The following is a 20696-nucleotide window of genomic DNA, read 5'->3' as shown; positions in this document are numbered from 1 at the left end:
AGAATCAAAAATATGCCAATAATCGGAATAATTTTATATATAAACTTTTATTGTTATAAAATTAATTAATACAAATTAAATTAGTGACAAATATTTGTTCAATTTTTTACTTAAAAATTGAATAAAAAAATAGTTTAATAGTTGCAAAATGCACTGATTTCATCACTAATTAAATTATTTATTTATATTTTTGTCTAATAATAGTGTGAAAAATAATTTCTAAAAAAAGGTAAGAAAAAGTCGAAGCGAATGTTCAGTAAAAAAAGTTCGATATTGTTTAGGGCAGACAAAGATATTCAAAGGTCCAACCAGGGATTGAAACGAATTTTTGCATTGCTAACGAGCGCGGCTTTTTTGAAATTGAATGTTGCAGGCCTCCTTGCATGAACTTTGAATTTTCAGTTAGCAGGCAGTTGCTTTCTATTTCATCTCGTTTATTTATAACCATGAAAGTCTTCTACATTGACTAATCATATATTTTTTTATTTCAACTATTAGTTTTAAGATGAAACTTGGGGACAGTTCACAGAATATTAGCGAAAATGAACCGGGCGATTTTACTCCAGGTACTCCCCATCACCAACAAAAACACAGAGAATTAGTTGATCAGACACCCTGGACCCCCACCTCAAACTTTAAACTTCTTCTGAAAGCTCTCAGTCCCGACATTAGAATCAAAGATCAACTGCTGCTAGCAGGAAGAGATTGCTCTGCAGATTCACAATTCTTTGATGGCAAGGAAAATTCTCCAGAAATGAAAAAAGAAGAAACTACCAGCAAAGTAAAATTTGTTGGCAGGAAGGAAAAATCGTTGGGTGTCCTGTGCCAGAGGTTTGTGAGTCATCCATGTTTTGTTTTCTAATTCAATTCTCCAACAGTCTATCTAGCTAGTTAAATATTTCTATTAAAATTTAATTAATTTAATTAAATTTTGTTATGAAAAATTTAATTAATTATGTATTTCTTTAACTTAACTGATCTAACAGGACTATTTCAAAATTAGTTTAATTTTGAATTCAATTTTAAATTTTTCATTTAAAATTTTTTTGAAAAAGATTCTTGAAAAAATATCCCCCATATCTGCCTTCCGACAGTTACATGGAAGTTTGTTTGAAAGAGGCAGCTGAGTATTTAGGTTTTTTAAAAGATTTCATTTGAAAAAGCCTTTTTTTTATTCCATTTTAAATATTAAATATATGATTATACAGATAATATTTATTTTATACCTACAAACTTCTAAATTATAAATTAAATTATAAAACTCTTATAAATATAATATAAATGTGATGATCAACGAAATGAACAGGAGTTGGAAGGAGAAGAGTTTATGACATCATAAACGTCATGGAAGCCATCGATCTCACCAAACGATTAGCAAAGAACAGATATTTATGGATTGGCAAGAATAAACTTTCAAAGACCATTTCCGAGTTCAAAGTCACATTTTGAATTCAAAATATTTTTTAAACTTTTATTAAATTTCAGTTAAGTTTATTTGCTATTATATTTTATTAAATTTTTGCACCACAGATTTTTGTAACAAGATATAAAAGTGTTTAATAAGTATGTCACTGACCTCGTGGCTTGGCAGCATTTGTGATAAAATAATTTTTTCACCAAGGATTTCATATTTGCAATCAACAAAAATGCATCTGTTATTAATGTTGCATTTATTTCGTCGTTTCATATTCAGACTGATCTGTTTGTTGAAGTTGTTTTGAAATTGGATTCAATTTAATCAAATGATACAGTGGTTTGATTATAATTGTGCTTGTAGGATCTGTGTGTTAACTTAACAACATTAACAACAATACGTTTTGTAATGGAGGTGACATTTTGCAGGTCCTGGCACTGCAGGAGGGCATGGACAAGAAGATGGAAAAGTTTCAAAGTCTGGAAATGTTGACGAGCATGTCGAAGAGTCGTTCATCTGGTTCAATGGAAGCTTCGTTCATAAAGTCCTCTTCATCAAACAGTGCAGGTTCTCTCATGACCCATTAGAATTTTAGTCCCTCATTTCAGTAAAATTCTTAAAAAATTCATTTTTTTCATCCACTTACTCAATACTAAAAAACTTTGATAATTTATTTTTCAAAATTTGTGACAGCATCAGAAGACACTCGAAAGTCGCTGAGCTTTCTCAGCAGGAAGTTCCTCATGATGTTCCTCGTGTCGAAGGTCTGCCCGTCGCTTCCTGCAAACATTTATTTCTACTCTGCTTTCGTTGTTTACAAATTTTAAATAGAAAGATTATGATTGGTGCTTTTGTTAACCAGAGGGGCAATGTCATGTCATGTCATGTCATGTTAGGCTCAGTATTATAGCCTGAAGGAAGCGCAAGGAAAATGCGTTCATCGAAATAAGCACACACAGTTTGCATGTGCTTTTTGTGTGCTCATTTCAATGTGTCCTGTGAGTGTTTATTTTGATGAGTGCTTTTGTCATGCAACCGTTCAGTAGGGGTGATGGACGAGTGGCTGATGTGGAAGATGATGCTTGGTTGCTGTTGGTGTTGGAAATGTGCTTGATGATGATAATGAATGTGCTTATAGTTTGTTTAATGTTGCTGTTGATTGTGTTGTTAATTGTTGTTGAATCTCTCCGCCACCAGGACAACAAGTTGTACCTGGAGACAGGTGCTCGGATGCTACTCGACGACATGGACATCGACAAATCCGATGTGTCCAAATTTAAAAGTAACACCTGGATTAGTGGTGACGATGATTTGGTTGATGCTTGGTTTTTTGGTTCCATTGAAATGCACGTGGATTGATTGTTGTGTGCCTGGTTGCTTCTGTCTTTGATGTCTGTGCTCATGAACTTCAGTCATGTTGATTGCTTTCTTCAGTTCTTCAATGCTAAATACTTCTCAACTCAATATGTATTTACATAATATCTACATTGTTTTGCGACAAACCAATTACATTTATTTTATTTCTTGCACTATGGTGCAGCTATGATAAGAAGATTGTACGACATCGCCAACATCATGTCAACCCTTGAACTCATCAAAAAAGTTCACATGTCAGAGTTGAAAGGTCGCAAGCCCCTCTATGTCTACATTGGTCCCAGTGCTCTCCTCCATTCTGATGTCATCGGTCGGTTGGATGCTTGTTGCTCTGTCCAATATTATTTTATTTAAAGCGCTATCTAACGTAAACAAAAACTTTTCTTGGTTCACTTTTATTTTTAAAATTATCAAATTTTATATTCTTATTGTTCTTTCATAATGAATTTGACTTAATTGATATTTCTCATTTGCCACCGAACAAACGATCATCACTGAACCGACCAATCAGATAAAGCACCAGCCCCCCATACACCCAATCGAGTCCCCCAGCAACAGCAGAGGAGGCCGGCCATGCAGAGGCACCTGAACTTTGACGTCATCTGTGAGGCCGCGTCCTTCGCTCGCAACTCACTCAACGGTTTCATTTGTTTTGCTCCGTCCAACATGTGGTTTTGTTTTGTATCAATGTATCATGACGTATCATTATGTTTTATATCATGATGATGTATCATTGTATCATGACGTATCAATGTATCATGACGTATCATTATGTTTTGTATCATGATACATTGGCGGGGTGGGTGGCAGATAGCTGAATATTTGATGAGCTTGAAATAACGATAGACTACCAACTAAATATTTTTGGTTGAAGTTTAACTAGTTTAAAACGAAAAATAATTTAAATATGGAATAAAAATGCAACCAATAGTTTCAAACAAATTTTTATGAATTGAGACTCTGATGCAAGTATGTTGAGCAGCATGGTGAAGTATCAAATATCATTGCTGGTTTCAGTTGAATGGGCTAGTTGGGTGTGACCATTGAATCAGTGCAAGCAATTTTTCACTCTATTAAATGCTTTTCTGCTTTTTTATTGCTAAGAATAATTTGGTGCAATTTGTGTTGGGTGCAAAGTTTTGCAAAGACTAAAGAAATGCAGATTTCAAGTAGCCCAAATAGTTAAAAGGGACTTGAAATTTTTTAAAGTTGTGTGTGTATGTGCATCAAGGAAGGCACCGTAACTTAATTCAATGGACAACAATTGCAGGTGATGCTTCTCATGGCTCGGTTGAGTCAGTGGTGAGTGAGTCGTGTTCGAATGAGAGCGACGACACAAAGGTGGCTGATGAGGAGGAAGATTTCACTGCCAGCTCAGACATCAGCTCTCCTGATAATGATCACGTTATGGGTCCGAAGAGGTTTTCTTTCACCAGTCCGATGAAATTGGAGTGCAGCGAAGAGGTGGTCTCTGGTAGGACGCCTCAAGTCTCGCCATCGTTCAGCGACGGTACAAACAATGACAGCATCGAAGCTGACGATGAACCTGACAACAAGTTGGTGCAATCGAATGTCGACAGGCACTTCGTCAGCAGGAACCTGACCGACGCGACGACACCATCGTCATCGACTCCGAAAAGTCCCAAGAAGCTGAGCGTCATCACGCTGCTGCATTTCAAGCCGTCCAAGGGGATCTGCTCCTCCTACTCCTTCCGCGGCATCAAGTTCGTACCAAACTCCGCAGGAATGGGTGGAGTTTCTCAAATGAAGAGTCCATTGAAGAGATTCCACAGTAGCGACCACGTGGCCGCCAGCGTAGCTACCGTTGCTGCCCGTGCCGTTGATGAGTCGGGCGTTCCTAAGAAGGTGTTTCGTCTGGTCATCAAGAAATAATTTACCGCTATTTATTTAAATTTATCGTTATTTATTGTATCCAATGCTTCATAATATTATTTATTTAATTTTTAATACTCATTCTTGCTCTTTTCAGTGTTAAATTGCCTATCGGTGGTTTGTTTATTTGCGTGGTTTTATATAAGTGTTGCCTAATTGAACGTTCAACCCTTCCGCCCCTCGTCAAGGTGTTCATTTTGTTGGGAAGATGTTTTAAATTCGATCACATTTGTTAATAATTAACTGTCTGGTGTGATTTTGTTTTTAATTTTTTTATTTGCAATATTTCGTTCCATGTTTGAATCATTCATCTTTATTCTCGATTTTAAAATGATCGTATTGTAAATATTCAATAAATTATGTTCTGTAAATATTAATATATTTATATTCATCTACGTTAGTCTAGTTGAAATTTAAAAAATATCAAATCACAATTTATGATCGAGGCATTGAAAAAATTTGAAATAAGCATAAAATTTGAGAGTTTGCAAGCGCTGAAACCAAAATGTGCCGAGGGACTGTCGTGTCGTGATGCTCATCGTCAGACCATGCACGCACACAAACTTGTATACATTTTATGTCTATGAAAAGTCAGGAAAATGAAAAAAAAACATCTGGAACTATTTTTGACAAGAAATTGCAAACGATATAAAATTGCGTGATGAATATACACAGCCGGTGATAGATATTGTACAAGTGTTGACGTGCCATCATGTATAGTATGAAAGTGGAGACTGCTGAGACGAAAGAGACTGCGCGAGCGACTGTAGAATGCTCTTTGCGAGGTTTGAATCTATCCTTTGAAGAAGCACTTGACGCCGAGGAGACAGAGGACGAAGAAGAGAATGATGGAGAACATGAGGACCAGACCGACACCAGTATCACTCGAGTACCATCTGTTCAGGCAACTCTGCAACTTTTTTATCGTTGAGGCCAAATATGATTCCTCCTCTTCCAAGGCCAGCGATCTGCACTTCGACAACTTCGGTTGCTCTTTGTCTCTGTAAATTCATTAAACATTACCTTCACAATTCATTAACATTACCTTCAAAATTCATTAACATTACCTTCAAAATTCATCAACATTACCTTCAAAATTCATTAACATTACCTTCAAAATTCATCAACATTACCTTCAAAATTCATTAACATTACCTTCAAAATTCATCAACATTACCTTCACAATTCAGTGAACTTAGTAAAAGTTCATTGAACATAATATGAAGAATATTTCCAACAATGTATTTGAAATTGATCAACAACAACAAATCTATAAGTCATTTTAAATTGAAATATTAAACTCCTAAATTTGTTTTCATCCAACCGGCTCACGTTTGAACTATTTTAATTCGTATATACTTCCACGCTTGAACTTATTTACGAGTTCAATTAAAAATTATGATGCTCGATATAAGCCGTGGAGCTGATGGGGGGGCACTGATGGGGGGGCACCGATGAGGGCTGCACGAACCTCAAGGTCAGCTGGGTCATTAGACTCCTGCTCCTCTCAAAAAGCTTCCTCTTCAAATTACTACACAGGGATTTCAACGGATTCCTCTCGACTGATCTGTCGGTGCAATGGCCAATGAGGTCAATGGTGGTAATGATTATGATGAATGGTGATGATGATGATAATCTGATGGAAGGTGATGATGACGATGAACGATGGTATGGATGAGGACGAGGTGTTAGCGTGGAGGATGATGACGAGTCGTTGCGAGGGACAGCGCGACAAACTTGGAGCTTTCATCTTCAATGGCAGGTGAGACGATGAATTTGGTGACTTGCTTCTTTGGATTCAAACATTTCTTGGATAATTAATTCAATTATTAAATCAGTTTTGTTAAAGTCGCCAAATATTCAAAGCAACAACTTCATTTATTTTTTCATAACAAACAAAGAGCAAAACCATTTAGCATGATCATACGAAGAACCAAACTTCAAAATATGGCAAATTTGCTACATAGGAAAAAGGTATGACTTTAATTGTTTTTTGAATTGATCAAATGATAGCATGCTGGTGTGTAAATGTCTAGAGGATTGTTTGCATGTGTTCACATTTTTTGCGGTCTCAGCAAAAAAAACATCAAAATTAATGTAACTAACAACGATAAAAAACGAACAACACCACTGCCAACAACAACACCACCACCAACAACAACAACACCAACAACAACACCTACACCACTACCAACAACAACAACAACGAACAGGTGTGATGGTGAGAGTGACTGGTGGTGTCTTGCTTGGTGGCGTCCTCACCAGAGCTATTGCGCTTACTCTGCGACTGAAGTCCTTTGTTAGGTAGGTGGTTGAAAATGTGGTTGTTGTTGTTGTGGTTGTTGTTGTGGTTGTTGTTGTTGTGGTTGTTGTTGTTGTGGTTATGAGGGCTTATGTTTTTGTTCATGCGTTTCCTACATTAGTATATTATATTTATTATTATAAATTGTATAACTTATAATGCATTGTATACATTTAACTTACTATGTAACATAATGTGAAACAATATGAAAATCATGTACATATAATGGGCTGTTTGTAAATAGCACCGTATTGAGAAACTAAATCAGTGAATCATAAGAGCGAATGAATTGTTCCGTGCCAATGATTTGGCATAACTGGAGGTATTAAAGTCTGCGAGATAGATTATTGTCTGTCTCGTCTGCATTGAACATTAAAGAAATCCACCCCATTTTTTATTTTTAAAAATTTTCAAATTTTCGTAAATATTTTATAACAACTCATAAACAATTTTTTTCTTTTCAATTGAAATCTAAATAAAATTTTTGAAATGTTCACTGAATCTATTGTGTAAGCAACAAGTAGAACTACACACAATTCAACAGGCGCTGGTTGAACAGGATTTATGAGCAGAAAAACATTTTCTAACCTAGACCTTTCGAACTCTTTGAAAATAAATATTTGCAAGCCTGTATGTGTGTGTCTATATTTACTAAAAATTTTGACGTGCATATTGAAATACATTGCAAGCATCGTTGCCACATATAAACATGTTCTGCTCCTATCTCATGTTTTTCATTTAGGTTCATTTCGTAAGCATGCAATGAGTCACCGCAGAGTTGAGGAACTGAGCTACACGTAAACAGATGAAAATAAAAACGATTGAAGTATTCGGAGGAAAGGGGCTGAGTGATTTCATGCAACTATCTCTAACGAAGCAAACATTGATTTGTAACTTATAGAATGAATAGTCTGAAAATTTCTAACTGATTAACTAATTAACAAATATATTTGAAAAGCGTACAATAAAATATAATAATGAAAAAAATTAATAATCTGCCATGCATTTTCATCATCGTCGTCACCATCATTGTCATCGTCACCACCCGCCAGCATCGTCATCATCAACACCATTCATAAAAGTATTTCAATTTATGTAATCTTGAAAATGGTTATAACATTTAAATATAATGAAATAATAGGAAAATGAATGAATAGATAAATGAATAATAACAGGCATCTAAAAACATCATCAAACGTGTTTGAAATGTGTCTGCACGTTCGTTTAACTTCTAATTAAACACAACAAATAATTTCTGAAATTTTCCATAATTGTCGAAATTAAAAATAAACTCATTACAACAGAAATTACAAATAAATTATTATTAAAATTGCAGGCATTTTCAAAGTACGAACTAAAAATCACTATTGAAGATCTTGAAAACATTCTGGAAGCCTAGCGGTTACTCTCAACTTGTTCTTGAATATGATATGGCATGATGGGATGTGATGGGATGTGACATTGAAATGATGAGTTGTGGTTTAGGAATAGAGTTTGAAAAGGGAAGGACTGCAGAAATTTTAGATCCGTGTTTTCCATATCCATATATAGGATCTACATGAGTCTTGATCCAAGTTACTTGGGCATTTATTGATTTACATGATAATATAGAAATTGTTCTGGATTTTCAAAATTGAATATTTAGAGACAGTTATTTCTAAACATCCGACACTTTATCACACATTTCGATCTAATGAATGAGGCAGTATTATTAGTTGGTGGTTTAATTTTAAACATCTTGAACAAAGCAACCATTAAAATTTATAACTTTTGACAATATATAGAAATATATATGTTTGCAAATGTAATAATTGTTCACAACTGGTGAGAAAAATCTCTGCTTACTGAATTTTGATTACATTTAATTTGGCCAACATTATATTCCGGATTAATCTACCAAGTATTCGTTAACTGCAAATTTGTCGAATCATATCGTACATCGGTGTGTATTCGAATCCGAATATAAAACTGAATTCAGAACAATCGCGTTCTAAGATGTGATATACGAATATGATATGATATAAAGTGAATAATACTGATACATGATATGGTAGGATATGATAGGATTTTAATCATGATATGGTTTATTACTCTGCAGTCTTTTTACGAAGACAGATAGTTTTGGATCTTGAAGATTTATTTTGTCATTAGCTTGCTGTTGATGTTGTTGTTGATGATGCTGATAATGTTGTTGGTCGTAATGTGAATGAGTATGCTGGTTTCGGTGATGTTGTTTGTGTTGTGGGTTGTGTTGGTGTGATTCCTTTGTTTGCGTATTTAAAAAATAGAAAAATTTATATTGAATATAAATTTTTAAAAAATATATTTTTATCTAAAAGTAACTTCGCATAATGAATAACAACGAATCAATTAATACGAGATGGTGTAGCGGTAAAGCACCTGTGACAGATGTTGCAGTGACCGTATTCAAATGCAGACAAATATCCGCTCATCACATGCAACGTGTGTGACGGGTGTGTCTGTGTTTACTGGCATGCACTGTGTGTGCGTTCGTTTACGGTGCTTTGAAGAAATGCTTCAAAGAAATTTTGAATGTTGAAACCGTTTACAAAACGTCAAACCGTAAAATACAGCAAGTATAGTTTTACAGTAGTGGTGAAAGAATTAAAAAAATTCGAATCTAACTCTGAAACGTGGCCCAGTTCGCAGTGAAGATGGTCCAGGAATGTCTGTTGATGTTCAATAACCACAGGATAACACGTTTCTACAACTCATCGCAGTAACAACGCGGCATAACATTCAACAAAATAGCACAAAAGTGCATAGCATAGTATAGCAGAATAACAACAATGTAGTATCACAAGGCAGCAGCAAAACAGAACACAACAAAAATAAGCAATAGCAAAACATAGCAACTACACCAACAACAAAAACATAAAAAACAACAACAACAATATTTAAAACAACAAAAACATCAACAATAGCATCAAAAACAGCAGCAGTAACATACAGTTACACTATAACATAAACATGACATAAAAAGCTTATAACAACAAAAGGCATTGAATTATAACAGACAACACAAGAACAGAGCAGAACAACAAAACTGCGACAGTCATGACAGCCCATATGAACAACAAGAACAAAAGAGAAAGATAGGTCAGGTGCATGCATGTAATGGTATGCAGTAGGTTGGTTGGTTGCTTGCCTATTTACATGTTAAGCGCTACATAATGACCACTGTGATGGGCGCGTCCATTCGTACAATCGCCTCAATAATATTTGCCACTTGTGAATCATGATATGCAGAAAGTAAAAAAAGCCCCTACTGCTACTGCTACTACTACTGCAACTACTACTAACAATACTACTAATACTACTACTACTACTACTACTAATACTACTACTACTACTACTACTACTACTACTACTACTACTACTACTACTGCTACTACTACCACTACTACTACTACACTACTACTACTAATACTACTACTACTACTGCTACTTCTACTACTACTATTACTACTACTACTACTACTACTACTACTACTACTACTACTACTACTACTGCTACTAGCAAAGACAACAACCACGATGACAATAATAACACGAAGACATCAACAATAACGATAACAAGAATAATCATAAATAAGTTTTCCAACCACCACCACAAACAAAATCATAACTACAACGACTGCTTCATTAAAAATAACATCAACAATAATACAGCAACTACATAAGCAACAACACCAACACGTTTATTACAACACCAATTACATCAACAACGTCATCACTCAGAAGATTAACAAACAACAGCAACAAGACAACAGCAACAACAAAAACAACCAAACAACAGCAACAACATTACCACCACCATTAGCAGCAGCAGCAGCAACAACAACAACAATTACAAAAAATTAAACGAAATAAACAGAAACAACAAAAACTGAAAAAAAACACACAACAAAATATTCCTAAAAATGATTGAAATCTGTTTACAAAACATGACAGTAAGCACCTAACAGAAAACTATCGTTCAAGAGAATGTTTAAGCTGGATGGTAAAACATATTAGTGAAGAACTGCTAAAAAGAGAACAACGTACGTATATATTGCTATGGAGATAGCTGCTTAAACAATTGAGATAGCAAAATAATATGAAAATGAAATCATCATTGCACAAGAAACTGCAAAACAACAACAATAACAATAATCATGAAAGCAACATTAACAACGACAACAACATTAAAAACAGCAACAACATTAACAGCGATACGATACGATGCATTTTATTTGCTTTCTGAAACAGAAGACAGAATGACCATGATCAAGTAACTCATCAATGACAATGACGTAAACAGCAGTCTTGACAACAACCTTAGCAAGAAACAACAACAACAAAACAGCAATATTGACAAAACAGCAACAACAAAATCAATTCGTCAACACCACACTATCACTGCAACAACATGAACATCATTGACGTAACAGCAGAAAATAAACCAGCCCACATAAACGCCAACACAACACATAAACATTGCAGCAACAAAAGCAGCACTAACAACAGAAAAACAAGACAAAAAATTTAAACGTTAGACGAAAAAGACAACAAACAACATTGCAGCAACGGCAAACAACATCGCAACAACAACAACAACAAAAAACAACAACATCACATCAACATTCCATACTACGAACAACAAAAAAAACCCAACGGCATAAACAAAAACCTATAAAACGAACCATGTGACAAGACGTCGTTGAGGTTGTTGTCAATCAGGGCTTTCCTGCAAATTTGTTATTGGCAGTCAATTTACTTTCATTTCAATATTTCATCACAGTTATTCTATGCAAGATATAATTATAAAGTCATTTATTTGCCGGTCAAACAAAATTTTTAAAATATTTATAACGCCACGTTACGAAAATATCAAATGGAATTTTATTTACGTAACATTAGAATTTTTCATAAAATAAATTTAGAAAATTATTGTGATGTTGTAGCCACATTGTTGTGTTGTTGCTATGTTTTGTGATGTTGATCATAATATACAAACAAACAGGCAGTCAGACAGAGAGACAATCAGACAAACGGACAAACAAACAAACAGCAGACATACAGACAAATAGATAGACATAGAGTGAGACGTGACAAACAATCAAACCTGGCAATTTCAAGATCACTTCTGTCCTTCTCAAAATGTTCTTTCAAATTTTCGACGTGCTTCAGCATCAGATTCATGGCGTGATTCATCCTCAACTCCTTCCAACCATCAATTATTCATTCATACGTACAATAAGGCGGAGAAACACCTCAATACGTCACATTCTCTCATATTTTCACACTCACAATAGCACTCAATTGCATTATTCACATTCTAAACATCACGCAAACTCCAATATAATGATATCATTTGATCCAGTTTATTTATTTCCAACAAAAATCTCAGTTTAGTGGATATATGCAATTTAAAGTCACCATGTAACTATGCAATACAAATTTAATATGCCTCTTACAACCGCTGAAGGTATAGAAGGTAAAGTAATGGACTAAGAGACTGTTAGACCAGCAACAAAGAGACTGTTAGACTAGCAACAAAAAAACTGTTAGACCAGCAACAAAAAGACTGTTAGACCGGCAACAAAGAGACTGTTAGACCGGCAACAAAGAGACTGTTAGACCGGCAACAAAAAGACTGTTAGACCAGCAACAAAAAGACTGTTAGACCGGCAACAAAAAGACTGTTAGACAAGCAACCAAAAGACTGTTAGACCAGCAACAAAGAGACTGTTAGACCGGCAACAAAGAGACTGTTAGACCGGCAACAAAGAGACTGTTAGAGCAGCAACAAAAAGACTGTTCGACCAGCAACAAAAAGACTGTTAGACCGGCAACAAAGAGACTGTTAGACCTGCAACCAAAAGACTGTTAGACCGGCAACAAAAAGACTGTTAGACCGGCAACAAAAAGACTGTTAGATCAGCAACAAAGAGACTGTTAGATCGGCAACAAAGAGACTGTTAGACCAGCAACAAAAAGACTGTTAGACCGGCAACAAAGAGACTGTTAGACCGGCAACAAAGAGACTGTTAGACCGGCAACCAAAAGACTGTTAGACCGGCAACAAAAAGACTGTTAGACCGGCAACAAAAAGACTGTTAGACCGGCAACAAAAAGACTGTTAGACCGGCAACAAAAAGACTGTTAGATCAGCAACAAAGAGACTGTTAGATCGGCAACAAAGAGACTGTTAGACCAGCAACAAAAAGACTGTCAGACCGGCAACAAAGAGACTGTTCGACCAGCAACAAAAAGACTGTTAGACCAGCAACAAAGAGACTGTTAGACCGGCAACAAAGAGACTGTTAGACCGGCAACAAAGAAACTGTTAGACCGGCAACAAAAAGACTGTCAGACCGGCAACAAAGAGACTGTTAGACCAGCAACAAAGAGACTGTTAGACCGGCAACAAAGAAACTGTTAGACCGGCAACAAAAAGACTGTCAGACCGGCAACAAAGAGACTGTTCGACCAGCAACAAAAAGACTGTTAGACCAGCAACAAAGAGACTGTTAGACCAGCAACAAAGAGATTGTTAGACCGGCAACAAAAAGACTGTTAGACTAGCAACAAAAAGACTGTTAGACCTGCAACCAAAAGACTGTTAGACCGGCAACAAAAAGACTGTTAGACCGGCAACCAAAAGACTGTTAGACCAGCAACAAAGAGACTGTTAGACCAGCAACAAAAAGACTGTTAGACCGGCAACAAAAAGACTGTTACGCCAGCAACAAAAAGACTGTTAGACCAGCAACAAAAGACTGTTAGACCGGCAACAAAGAAACTGCTAGACCAGCAACAAAAAGACTGTTTAGACCAGCAACAAACATTTGGTTGTGCATCACGATAACATCAACTTAAATGTTAAGTTAGTAACTGCAAGCTTTATGTTCGCCGCAAGGAGGGAGTGAAAAATGTAGAGCCAATTAACATCAGCCTTCTCCAGAGTGCTTCCACTCGAGATGATGAGACACGATACCGGTCGTGTGATGTGGTGTGAGATGATGTTATGGGAATTGATGTGATGTGGATTGATGTAATGTGGATTGATGTGATGTGGGTTGATGTGATTTGATAAGGTTTGATGTGATGCATTGTAGTTTGATAAGATGAGTGAAGATGTTTTGTAATGTGGTCTGGGATGTGTTTTGATGTAGAGTTGTGTGGTTTGATTTATTTGAATGTGATGTGTTAAACACTTCAATGTCTTTTAAATACGCTTTTTCATTAAATTAGAACATAAACACACAGATGAAAGCTTTCAAACGTTCACAAGCAGACACAAACATACACAAACACCCACAAACCTGATGAACAGCTCCATAAATTTCGGCTTTGCTGGATAACCTGCAAATGTAAAAGAAAATAATTTTAATCAACTCTTAGAACATTTTTTCTTTCATTTGTTGATGAAATTTTTCTGAACAGAAAATAACACTAAGGTAATAGCGTTTTCAACTGAACCATCTAAAATAACATTTATCGACAGTGGCAGATGTAGCAACCTGCAGCGTTTAAGACGGGCTGCTACATCTGCCACACCCAATGAACACGACGGACATTTAATATGCAATCATGCTGGTTTTATTGCCTACAGAGCCTGAATTTTAAGCAGGCCATCAAATCTAACGCAATACAAATTGTCTGATCAACATTCTTCTGAAACTATCACGTTAAAAAATGTTGAAATTTTTTTTTATTTATCAATAAAAATGATAGCAGATGATGAATAAGATGAATGTTATATAATGTGGCGTTGAAATGTGACAATATTAATCGCATGATATAATCTGCCAAGTCACCATCACATCAAATCAACCGCTCAAATAATAACGAAGCTAATAAAGAATTTATGAATTATTTTTAATAAGTGTTGTTGAAATCTGACTTGAATTTCACAAAATTGATTATAAATGGAAGATATAATTTATATTGAGAAGCAGAAAGCCAATGACAGTGAGCAGGCAGGCAGGCAAGCAAGCAGACACGCAACTAACCTGTTGATAGAACGTTCGAGAACGTTGACATGCTGCTGCATTTTGATGAGTTCGTGCAGGGCAGGCTGGTCTTCCATCGTTCGTACACTCATGTCCTTCATGATGTCAAGTGATGTTGATGTGAGGAGACAACAAAGGTGGATGGACGTGTGTAATGAAGTTACCTCGTCAACAAATTCATATAAGGCAAGTGAATTCAAACACTTGCAAAACTTTTAATTATAACTCTTGTTTGTCTTGGTTGGGGGTGTATAGAAGGATGATGCGTGTATATGGAAGTTAATTAAACCCAGAGTTTGTACAGTGGCGTATCTATCTATGTGTTTCAGTTCAGCACAGATGTCTATGTTCTATATATAGTTAGACTAGAAGTGTCCGTTCGTTTGTATGAGAGCTCTTCAATAATAATTGGAAATTTCTAAAATGTGTGTTAGCACGGAATGAAATGTAGGCAGTTGTTGAAGAGGGTTGTACAGTGTTGCTGTTGCATGTTGCTGTTGTACGTTGTTGTTCTCATTTTTTTGTGAACATCTATCTAATTATAAGTGTTGTTTCAAATGTTTGTCAATTAAATGCATTTAATATATTTTCACTGTATGCCATACAATTTAGCTTTTAATAAGATGAAATGGATTTGAATCGACTGATGAAAATTTGTATAGTTGTGGGAACGTTTCAAATATCAATTGAAGACCATATTTAACTGGTTAAGAAAGTATCAACAATTTATGTTTTTGTTTGTTGGAACAAAATTTGGAATCAACTCAAAACAAAATTGCAATAAAAATGAAAAGACTCAAGAAAGAAAAAACAAAATCGTTGGGTTTTAAAATGCAAACATGAAGGGAAGCAGTACATTTAATGAAACAATCTCGAGAGCCTAATGAAAATTCTTTGCGAGATCACGTGGACCACTTGGAAGAAGCAAAAATTTTATATTCTCATGTTAGTAGCTGGAATGTTCGATTACTGAGAACATGTGGCAGGTGTGCGTGTGTGTGTGTGTAAATGTATTATGGACCAAAATGTGCCTACCCACCCTAAACGAATGATATGAAATTAAATGACAACTGAACAATACGCATTATCAAAGTCATGTTGTATTGCATAGATCACACAGTTGAATGAATTCTATCGTTGCAGCATACACAAGCAATGTTAACTGGTTGACTGGTACAAAACGATTCATCAGCACAGCATCATCATTCCATGGACACCTAAGAAACGAACGATGCCAGGCAAGTCACGTACCTTGATGACGCATTTGATGCCATCCATCTCCCGTTGAATGTTCTGTTCGCTGACCTCTCTGGCTCGAAAGTGGCATTCGAATCTCTTCGTCACCGTCAGCTGGTCAGTTTTCAGTGAGAGGGAGAGAGCGTCGAACTTTTCCTGACATGCAAATGTATTTCAGTCACTATAATAATTATAATTGATTAACAATTGATGGGAAATATCATTAAAAAAATCTGATGTTGTAGTTTTCAAAAGTTAAATTTTGAAGCTTTTCAACTCATTTGTTATTGTTGAAAATTTTTAAATTGTTGGAGTATATTTAAAAACTGTTAGTTGCTGATCCATCAACGAGTTTTTTTATATACTAAGGATTCAATTTTGAAACAGCATTTTATGGAAACGTGAAAACAATTTGAGAGAAAAGGAAAATAATATCTACAGAACGTTTTTGCGCATGCTAAAATAGCGATGTTTTGAAGAATAGTTGAGGTCAGAGGTCACTTGTAAAAGGTTACGTAGGGCAATTCTGCATGGAAAACAATTTCGTGAATAAAATGTATAAAAATGCAGAATGTATTTGAACGAAGTGCAAACAAAAATTAAAAATATCCACTAACATTCTATCAAACAGAAAAATATAAAACAAATAATCGATCAACTAAGTGTTCGAACAAATAAAATCAAACCTGTGTTTCTTTCAGTGAAAGATTTGAACTGCAAAATAAATTTAATGACGTGAATTTATTTCTGGTGAAATTGTTAAGTTCAACGCATTTTTTGCCTAGATTATAACATTTCTATTGTACGTTAATTTACGTTTTATGGTTTATACAAATATTATTATTATTATTATTATTATTATTATTATTATTATTATTATTATTATTATTATTGGGATATTTATGAAGCCCCAGTTAAATCGTTATCTCATTAAATACACAAAAAAAGTGAATGGTAACAATAACCAAACATGGCAAGACTAACAAATCCATGTCGAGAAAACTTGGCGACTTGTTGATGTTGGTGTCCAGAAATGATGGATTGTCTTCCCTGGCTTCCTGTGGCGCTTGCGTTAGTGGATTGTCGTCGATGGTTGCTGCTGCTGCTGTTCTTGCAGTTGTTGCCGGAAATGTTGTTGTTGGAGCAAGAGTTGTTGTTTGCGATGTTGTGTTAGAATCAATCGCTAAAGAGGTTAGGTCATGGAAGGGAATAGGATCTGTTTCAGGGTTGGTAATGTTTGACGGTAGCTGGTAAGTGTTCAAGTTGTTGGGACTGATGTCCGTTGTTTGAATGTCAATGAAATCAGGTTGGTGAATGCTGACGTCATTATCAGCGTCATCATCGTCTTCATCTCTTTTGTAAGGATGTTCATCGTCAAACGTATCAGCTAATTCATCGTCCAGAGCTGAGGGTAGCAACACCTTTCAAATCATCAACCAAATGAATCACTTTTTGCGTGTTAAGTTATTATGTTGTCGTGATCATAAACGTTTTCGCATTGTGTGTTGAATAAGTTAAATTGTAAATTGCATATCATCGTAAAAAGTAAAATTAATTTTGAAAACATTCCACCATGCACATTCACCGAATGTCCAAATGAGGAAGTCTTAATTAGATTGTTAGATTGTTCGCGCCATTAATGAACGGCGTCGTCTCTCAATCCAATTATAGTGACGTTGATGAAGTTTTTTTTTTTTTTTTTTTTTTTTGTATAAAAATTCGTTCATCAGTAAACTTTTCCCCACCATGCAATCACGCAAATAACAAACATGTAGCAGTAGTACATTTAAGATTTCAAAAAGTGCATCTCTATGTACATCCATTATCACTCAATTATCTGAAAACTAATTTATGATGTAACAAAATCTGTTTTTGAACATTTGCACCTCATTCATTTTGCTAGAAATGAATTAGACAAAGAGGAATACTAATTAGAGTGAATAGTATATACATATAAACAAACATATACATACACATACTTCTGGTCATATGTACACACACATACACAAACATATACAAAACATATTCGCGGAATGTATTACACATTGTATATAGGTGAGTATTGAATTGTAATAATAAAAGTTACAACGCACTCCAAATACTCATTCATTGCACACTAAAATGCATTTTTCATTTCAAAATTTTCTCACGTTGTTGTTCTGCTGCCTCTTTTCAATTAGGGAAATTCTTCTTGCCAGTCCAACTTGAGATGTTTTGTTTCCGCTGTTGTTGTTGTATTCGTCATTATAAGAGTGGCGATGTTGTGGCGGTTGATGTTGTGGTAGTTGTGGTTGTTGATGTTGTAGTAGCAGCTGTTGTTGATGCTGTGGTAGTGGCTGTTGTGGCTGCGTTGAATGCTGCTGTAAGTATTGATGGTGATGTTGCTCGTGAGGGTCGTTAGAGAAAGTTCGACCAAATTGTGCGTTATTGCTGCTTGCTGTTTGTAAAATATTTTGCTCGTTTCTGCTGCTGCTTTTGTTGAAGCGGTTGTCGTCGTCGTCGCATTGGTGGTGGTGGCCGTGGTGGGCAGATTTGCTGATGTCTGAGGCAGTTTGGATTGTAATGGGCGTCGGTGATCTGAGGACTGATGCGGGGTGTTGGTGGTCCTCCAGGGATCTACTCGCATTCGAAATATTTAGTTTTTTTTTATTTTCATTTTGTATTTTGTTATTTTAAAAAACGAAATTTATTTGCCGTTCTATTTTTTTTTAATTTTCAACAGTAAGCAAAATAATCTTTCAACAATTTTAATAACTTTTTTCCTAAGTGGAAAATAATTTTTTTTAAATTTTTAATTGAAAATTTAAAAAATAAAAATAAATTCAAATTGTCTGAAACGTGTGTTGATGAATGCATTAAATGGGCAGCTGCCTTGATACTGACGTTGATGTGTTATCCTGCCGGTCAGAACATGGTCTCAATGATCGACAGATGTTATCGCTGTTGTGGTTGTTGTTGCTAGTGGTGTCATCTTTGTTGTTGTTGTCGTCGTTGTTGTCATCAGTGATGTTAATGTCTTGTAGGGGACTTTCGACATAAATGTTGGAAAATTTTTGATATGTATCTTCACTCATTGCTTTGTGTTTCGTTCTGTGTTTGTTGCTGGCCGGCTTGTATGTTCTGCTGTACATGCAATTACCATTAATATGATCTTCCTCTGTCAATGTTGACAAATGTCTTGATCTGATGGTGGCTGGACAGTCAAGTTGTTGGCTCTTTTGTTGCTGGCGTTGTGATTGAGTCTGTTGTTGTTGCGGCTGCAGATGTTGTTGCTGGTGTTGTTGTTGTTGATGTTGATGTTGTTGTTGCTGATGTTGATGTTGTTGCTGATGCTGATGATGTTGTTGATGTCGTTTTTGATGTTTCTGATGTTGCAGCGTTTGATGTTGCTGGTGAATCTGATGTTGGTTAAGGTCTCTGTGGTGTTGAAGTTGTAGCCGCTCACGTTTCCTACTCTTCAAGTTCTCGTTGTCAAAATAATAATTTTGATATCGAGGTATGTTATCAAAGTAGTTGTAGGAAGATGGATGGTGGTGTTGGTGCCGCCCGTCTGCTCTGTCAACCAAGTAAGGATCTGACGCGTTTCGTTTGAAAGGACTTGTTGAGCAATCATTCATTCCACAGTCGTCGTCCTCATATTTTTTATACTTCCTCTTGCAGTGGTGGCAGATGTTTTTTTCAAACTCATCCGATGTGTCGGTTTGTTTGTTTGTTTTTGAACGTTCGCTGACTCTTTTATTTTGCTCAATGGCTAATTTGAAGCTGGATGATCGGTAGATAGACAAAGTTCTATCAAGGTGTTGGCTGTTTTCATCGCTGTTGTCTTTATCATCGTCCTCATCTAGATCATCAACGTTGTAATCAGCCCCATCATTGTTGTCATTTGTGTCGTTGACCTCTTTTCCGTCTGCAGTTTCAAAAATTTTTGGTGCAACTTCACTTTCCTGGGCTGGTTCTTCGTAGGACGAATCCAGGAACCTGATGTTCCTGGTGCAGTCGGACTTGGAGCCAAACGAGCTGAAGCCACTGGTGCTTGATCCGGTTGAAGAGTTGATGCCTGCGTGTCTCGAGACCGAGAGCAGGTTCTTCCGCCTGATGCTGCCAAACAAACTCAAGTTGCCTTGTGTCGTCGAGGTTGATGTTGCGTTGGTCGCTGTTTTGTTTGTTTGGGAGGGTGTGGTGGGAGATGTTTTGATAAGAGAAGTTTGTTTGGATAATGAAGATTTAAAGCAGTGGGGGTGAAAAGGGGTCGATGATTGATGTACGCTGCTGTTGCTTAATGTGGACGGTTTGTTTGCAGATGTTGCGGTTGTCGCCGGGGTTGTTGATGGTGCTGCAAGTGATGTTGTTGTTGTTATTAGAATTTCTGTGATGTCTGGTTTCTTCAGAGAAACAAATGAATTCAATCTTTCATTGCTGACGTCATCGGTCGAAAGATCTGTCGGGCACGATAACA

The 20696-nt window shown here is 36.0% G+C and overlaps 2 protein-coding genes across 2 annotated transcripts; one reads left to right on the top strand and one right to left on the bottom strand.

Moving 5' to 3' along the window:
- Positions 1 to 378: 378 nt before the first annotated feature.
- HELRODRAFT_187766 (hypothetical protein) lies at positions 379 to 5058 on the top strand. Its single transcript, XM_009010438.1, has 10 exons — positions 379 to 401; positions 499 to 831; positions 1056 to 1135; positions 1307 to 1437; positions 1843 to 1981; positions 2108 to 2178; positions 2612 to 2696; positions 2955 to 3098; positions 3300 to 3428; positions 4059 to 5058. Exons 2-10 carry the CDS (start codon positions 506 to 508, stop codon positions 4679 to 4681), a joined length of 1728 nt encoding a protein of 575 aa, XP_009008686.1. The 5' UTR covers positions 379 to 401; positions 499 to 505; the 3' UTR covers positions 4682 to 5058.
- Positions 5059 to 8890: 3832 nt separating this feature from the next.
- Positions 8891 to 15105, bottom strand: HELRODRAFT_158330 (hypothetical protein; the record flags this gene model as incomplete). Its single annotated transcript, XM_009010437.1, has 5 exons — positions 8891 to 8973; positions 11690 to 11733; positions 12112 to 12209; positions 14315 to 14354; positions 15005 to 15105. The coding sequence occupies 5 exons, from the start codon at positions 15103 to 15105 to the stop codon at positions 8891 to 8893; spliced, it is 366 nt and encodes a 121-aa protein (XP_009008685.1).
- Between the last annotated feature and the right edge of the window lie 5591 nt (positions 15106 to 20696).

This window comes from Helobdella robusta (assembly GCF_000326865.2).
Source record: "Helobdella robusta unplaced genomic scaffold HELROscaffold_1, whole genome shotgun sequence".
NCBI lineage: Eukaryota > Metazoa > Annelida > Clitellata > Rhynchobdellida > Glossiphoniidae > Helobdella > Helobdella robusta.
The sequence above is the reverse complement of the archived record's forward strand: the minus strand, read 5'-3'. Positions and strand labels throughout refer to the sequence as shown.

Excerpts from the sequence above, each read along its gene's own strand:
- HELRODRAFT_187766 (XM_009010438.1), top strand. The coding sequence starts at position 506 with ATGAAACTTGGGGACAGTTCACAGAATATTAGCGAAAATGAACCGGGC. Across the intron at positions 1,136-1,306 it reads AGAGGCAGCTGAGTATTTAG|GAGTTGGAAGGAGAAGAGTT; the intron begins GTTTTTTAAAAG and ends CGAAATGAACAG. Across the intron at positions 1,982-2,107 it reads CTCTTCATCAAACAGTGCAG|CATCAGAAGACACTCGAAAG; the intron begins GTTCTCTCATGA and ends AATTTGTGACAG.